The 6,322-nt window shown below is 41.3% G+C and overlaps 1 protein-coding gene across 1 annotated transcript; it reads right to left on the bottom strand.

The window, feature by feature from the left end:
- Positions 1 to 1,566: 1,566 nt before the first annotated feature.
- LOC121430920 (vesicular inhibitory amino acid transporter-like) lies at positions 1,567 to 4,691 on the bottom strand. Its single transcript, XM_041628352.1, has one exon. It carries the CDS (start codon positions 4,689 to 4,691, stop codon positions 3,519 to 3,521), a length of 1,173 nt encoding a protein of 390 aa, XP_041484286.1. The 3' UTR covers positions 1,567 to 3,518.
- Between the last annotated feature and the right edge of the window lie 1,631 nt (positions 4,692 to 6,322).

The raw sequence follows: 6,322 nt of genomic DNA on the forward strand, positions 1-6,322 counted from the left end.
AAGGTGTGTGTGTGCGCGCGCGTGCGCGTGTTTTTTTCCTTTTTTTGGGGTGAAGGAGGGGGTAGGGGTACCGTGCTGTGCAATTCCGGAAGGCTATACACAAGAAATGATTTTTTATCGTGAATCAATTTTTAATGTTCTTGGAAAATATTGTGATCGCCTCTCAGTGATTTTACTTTAATTAGACAATGATCTGATAGGGAACAGGGTGGCGAGCATATATGAGTAGGATTACGATTCTTTATATTATGAATTCAACCCGGATGGGCCACTTACATTGACGAGTGGATACCATGCGCGACCAAAAAAACACGTAAAAAGGATGTCTTTTTCACGATAGGGCATGTTACGTACGTAACGTGACAAGGGTGCCAAAACACAAAAATAATGAAAAAAGGGTATATATTTCGCTAGGAAAATTACGTGTTTAGGGTCTAATTTGCTGGGATGATAAAACAAAATTAAAATGCTTTATAAAGGATGTCATTTTTGCCCCAACACTTCGTGTTTAGAGTCCGATTTGCGCGAGGTGTAGAAGTGGGTTCGTACTAAACCAAATAAGGTAAAGCCGACGACCGAAGGAACCGTAACAATAAAACATTCCTGTACTTGTTTAGGGGTTCATTTCAGGGAATATTTGCCAAGAGTATCGTTTTTGTTTCCAATACTTGTTAAGGGTAGGATTTCACACGCCAATACTTGTTAAGGAGTTCATTTTCAGAATATGGAAATTACGTGTTTAGGGTGCTTTTCGAGACCCCTTGGTCGCGTATGGTATTCACTCGTGAATGGAAGTGCCCCCCGGGAATTCAATCAATGTAAAGGGATGATGGTTGCGTTTCGTGTATAAAATATACAAGAAAGTGAAAAAACAACGTCGATCAATGCTTTTTGAAAATGGGCTAAAATCCGAATTTGAATTTTCGGTTACACTTCGTAATTCCGAAGGTTTGTAATTCCGAAACACGTAAACTGCCTATACCTCGATGTTCTTTAATCCGAAAACGTAAAAGGGTTCGTTAATCTGAACATTTGTGGCATAATTCCGAAGGTTCGATAATCCGAAAACGAAATAAGGTTTGATGTTCCGAAGGTTCGTTAATCCGAAAACGAAATAAGGTTCGTTGTTCCGAAGGTTCGTTTGTCCGAAAACGAAATAAAGTTCGTTAATCATTACGTTTTCGTACTAACGAACCTTCGGAATTACGAACCTCATTTCGTTTTCGGATTTTTAACGAACCTTCGGAATTACGAACCTCACTTTGTTTTCGGACTAACGAACCTCATTTCGTTTTCGGATTAACGAACCTTCGAAATTACGAACCTCATTTCGTTTTCGGACTAACGAACCTTCGGAAATACAAAACCTTCAGAATAACAAACCTCCGGAATATCCGAACCTTCGGAATAACGAAGCTTCGGAATTACGAATGTATGCGGAATTTTCATCAGCATTCAGTCTTGTCCTATTGTCAGTACTTATTCAACTCAGCTTGTCTTGGAAAACTTTTCATTTAATTTACAACTGAACACAAAGCCAATTAAGCAAGAAAATAGAGGAACCAATTTCAATAACAAACTCACTTTTTATTAGGCTACTCAATTATCTAGTTTCAAACCGACGGAGAAACTAGACTGCATAGTGCACTGACACTCACTTGGAATTACGAGTATATTGATTGGACAATAATGAATATTGCACATGAATTAAAAAAAACATAATACTTTGTAAGACTAGGTTATAACTAAAATCTTTTGTAAACGTACACTATATGTTGTAATACGTCAGTAGAAATATAAAATGTGTGTTAAATCAACATCTTTTTCAGTGTAATAACATCGTATCTGTGGTGAGACGAATTATGCATCATGTAGCAAATCAGATGCGTCCATCTGTGGCTTAGATTTGTTTTTATCTCAAGTGTCGTATGCCCAAATGGTCTTCTTCTGATCAGCAACGGCTGACCATAATTTTACCGATTCTCTGTACAGATGATCATTCGAAAATCTCCACTTTCGGGCATGGTCACACGCAAATTTTTTCTTTTGACTGGCGGGGGAGGGGGGGGGGGGTTGCACGACGCGTAAATCCTCGAAAGCGGGAGAGCGAGGCGACCGAGCTTGTCAACTAGGTGCTTTTGCATTTTGTAAATTGAAGCGCAAGGATTTCATGTATAGCCCTACTATTGGTGAATTTTATAAAACTTTTCAGTAAAAAATTGTAAGTTTTCAAAATGACAGGGCAACCGCCCCCCTCCTTCCCCTATTGTGTACACGCATGCTTCCTTCTACAGACCCTAAATTATTACTAAAAGGAAGGGAAAAATAAAAGATTATACCTAATATCAATATTACCCAGGCTATAACATTCAGTTTTCAAATTTTGTCGGGGTGGGGGGGGGGGGAGGTTATTGGCAGGCCAGTGTATGTGTTTTCTTTCCAAAAACATTTTTTTAAGACTAGCCAAACATGTTTAGGGCATGCGTTTTACCCAGGGTCATATTCTGGCGACAACTTGTTAGATGTTACAATGTAAAAAAAATAAAGGACATTACTTTCGATTTTGAAAATAACGCCTTTGAAGATAATCGCCTGGGCCCCGTCTTACAAAGAGTTGCGATTGATCCGATCAAGCACAACTATGGAAAGCCAGCAGCGTCAGCATTTGAAATGGGTTTTTTGTCGGTTTTTCAAATGTTTTCTAGATATGCCGTTTATTCATAAATTCATTGTTTTCTTGACAACTCGGTATGTTCCCATTTGTTAACAAAGGGCATTTTCCAAATTTCCGGTAGAAACAAAAGATGGATTTCTATAGAGTTACGATCGATCGGATCAATCGTAACTCTTTGTGAGATGGGCCCCTGATGTTAAATATACTCATAAGTCGATTTAATAATTAGGGGGGAAAGGAAAAGATGCGTGGTAAACAAGGGTGGGATGCAATGTGATTTAAACACCCTTTTCCTCCTCTTCATAAATTTGGAAATCAATTTTGAGTGTCCCGTTATCCTTTTTTCTTATCAGGAAGGACTCCCAAATGTTGTCGTGATAATATATTACTAGTGTAACTTCAGAAGGTTTCCATGGCGAAGAAGAAAAGTGAAGTAGTTTTCACGGTACACCATGTATCTGTCTTGGGCAAGTGTTGGTCCTGAAAAGGACCACCCAATCTCGACGTTTCGGCAAGTGTGTTCTTGTCGTCCTCAGGAGAATTACTAGTGTGCTATTGATAAAAAGAAACCCCCAAATGCCCTTACATGTAAATGTCTTCGTAATTTTATTGATACCTATGAGGTTACCTGGACTCTGAATTAATATAGTGAGTGTTCAATGATTTCATAATTTATCAAAGTAATTCGGCACCATAAAACAAAGACACCACTACTAAATATCTCCAACAATGGCAAATCATAGGCAATAGTTCTCACATTAGATAGTCTGTTATAACACTCTGATAAAACAATTTCAAGGTATTTACATCTGTGCCTAATACGATTGGTTAGAACATCACATAGCTATGAAGAAATATACGTTTGGATAAGAGCTTCAAATGAATAAATGATTCCTATACAACCGCATCCGCCACCAGCTAGCATGATGGTGATATCTAATGCTTTGTTCCACCATTTCAGTTCGTACCACTTTAATTTAAGATGAAACCAACATGGCCAGACAAACGACAACATGGTCCCAGTAAAGCTTCCTATAAGCCCCATGAGGATGGCGAAGTGCGGTATGAAAACAGCTAGGAGAACACTGGCGCAGATGAGGAGCAGCCGGAGCGGGATTGACCAAACCGTGAGCATGCCATCGTGAGAATAGCAGGATGGTAGGACGGTTGTAGGACGACCCTGGAAGAACGCCCGCTCCAGGAGTTCGACGGCTGCGAAGTAAGGAAGCGGGAACGACAGCAGCGCTTTGGCTACAAGAACTATATTGACGAGAGAGCGAAAGGAATGGGTTGGAAGATTATCCGATATGACTTCCTGTGTGCTGAGGCCAAAGGTCAGGTAGCAGACGTAGCCGAAGAAAGCCTTGAAGAATCCGGCGAGACCGTGCGTCCACAGCATCATCCGTTTGAAGTAGCGTCGATCCACCATGCTGCCTTCCAGACTTGGCAGGAAGATGTGAGAGGTGTAACTGAAAACGACGATCCCGAGAGATACGGGGAAGTAATGGATGTGAATCCGAAGACTGGTGTCCTTCCAGTGCCAGTGACCTGCTTGAGCGAAACAGTATCCGAGGATTATGACGTTGATGATCACGTGGGCGATGGCGTTTCCGAAGCTGGAACGTGAAACGGCCTTGAGGTTCCGCAGGAAAGCGCACGGCAACACGAAGAAGCAGGCTATGAGTGTCCAGGCGCTCTCCCGAAGTGGTGTGTGCCGAATGGTGTTGTAGAGCAGATCGCCGCAGAGTACCAGGTACAGGATACACGTCATGATCAGCTCAATGAACTGCGCAGTGTGGACGATCCGTGAGGCAAATCGTTTACCCCACACCTCTTCAGCAATTGAAACATAGGTCTGACGGACCCGGACCCTCTCACCGGTGATTGCGTTGGTGTCGTAGAGACAGTCCACGAGAACCAATCCAGTGTAGCAAGTGATGACTGCGGCAAGGACCAGAGACAGGACACTCCAGTAGCCACCGTGCAGGACAGCATAAGGAAGTGCCACAAGGAACATACCCTGCAGAAATATAAAAGGTGATGTGTTTTAGACAGTCGCTATGGTATAAAATATATAAGAAACAAAATAAGGGACCATCATCAGAAATTACTCATACCACCAGTTTCTGGAAGTACGAACCCCCTTTCTAAACACACACAAACCGAAAACGGGAGAGATTGTGGTATACGTCTTTTGGGACTTTAGGAGAATCATGATCATCTTTCGTTACCACACAGCTCTCAAAGTCCATCCCATGTTTAAGCTACCCAGTTCAGATCAGGCAATTTCAAATCAATTATAAGTCGGCGGTCTGATTTTAAGATGGATGCTCAATTGAAATTAATTGGCAAGGTTTAATATCATCATCTGATCATTGCACTTCGCAGCCGAAGAGTTGAATTGTGCAAAACTTGCAGGCCTACAAGAATGTACAAAACAGTTTACAATCATAAAAACTGAAACTTATAAAAGAAATATATTGCAGTTCAACATAGAGCGCGAAAATGCGTTCTAAGGGCATGCAAATGAAAATAAAAGGTAATGGTGGCCGTGAAAGAATGCCAAGTTCTTATGCACCCTTCCCGTCCAGCCAAGCTCAACCGTACGCAAGAATTCGTAATGATAGATGACATCCCTGTCTACAAATCAAAGGTATAAACGTTTCTAGATAAGTGAAGATGAAATGACGTACTCGAATGTCAATTTGTCAATTCGCAAGTTTCAGATTAAGTCTGAGTGTGAACTTTTAGGATCATGATCGTATAGATTTCAGGACTCGTGGCCCCTGAAGCGAGTCAGAAGCCTCTAGCTGAGAGGTGCCAGTGATACAAAATTTTAATATTGACCAACAACATGACATGTGGAAAGTTTTTCATTGTATAGTCAGGCGCCTTAAGCCATTCGGCTACGGCACCTCCACACAAATAACCGCGCACCCACACCCAAAAATGTAAATGCACCCTTTAACCGCACATGGCACACAGTCATACACACCCTCACACGCACAAGCACACCCTCTCACAGATGCAAAACAAACAACCATGCAGCCTTTAAGACCTACCTTACCATGTATTCACGCTCTTATACTTTTCTCTTTCTTTCTCTTAATCAATACAGTTTGTTTCTCTTCATCTCCTATCCTCCCCTCTGACTCTGTCTCTCAGATTGTCTTTCTTCTTGTCACTCTGTATTTTTCCTCTTTCTTAAAGTGTTTGTCTCATTAACAAAAAAAAATGCACCCTTTAAGTACTGTAAAATGACTTTTCTTCTCTCCTTCAACACAAACCTACTTCTACATTCTTCAATCCTGGACCCCCTCCCTCACTCCCAGTTTCGCCCCTCCTCTTTCTTCATATCTCCTCCATCTCTAGCTCCCCCGTATGAGTTCCATAGCCGTGGTCTCCGGTTACACGTCGAAGTTACATCTAACATGGCATTAGATCCCAACTTGATAGATAAGTCTGTCATTTTGTCGGCGTCCCAAAGTGCAATGCGATGACAATCCCAATATGTACTTTACCCAGTTGTGTAATCACAGACAGCTGAGGAAAAAGTTAAAACAATACAGAGCAACGGTAGATATTTTGTGAAATAAAGGGATGAAAGTCAGTATATACTTACATATCACATGATTTTTTGAAAGATAT

Source organism: Lytechinus variegatus, chromosome 17, assembly GCF_018143015.1.
Source record: "Lytechinus variegatus isolate NC3 chromosome 17, Lvar_3.0, whole genome shotgun sequence".
Lineage (NCBI taxonomy): Eukaryota > Metazoa > Echinodermata > Echinoidea > Temnopleuroida > Toxopneustidae > Lytechinus > Lytechinus variegatus.

Bases quoted from the DNA above. Each gene is read 5' to 3' on its own strand.
- LOC121430920 (XM_041628352.1), bottom strand. From the start codon at position 4,691: ATGTTCCTTGTGGCACTTCCTTATGCTGTCCTGCACGGTGGCTACTGG.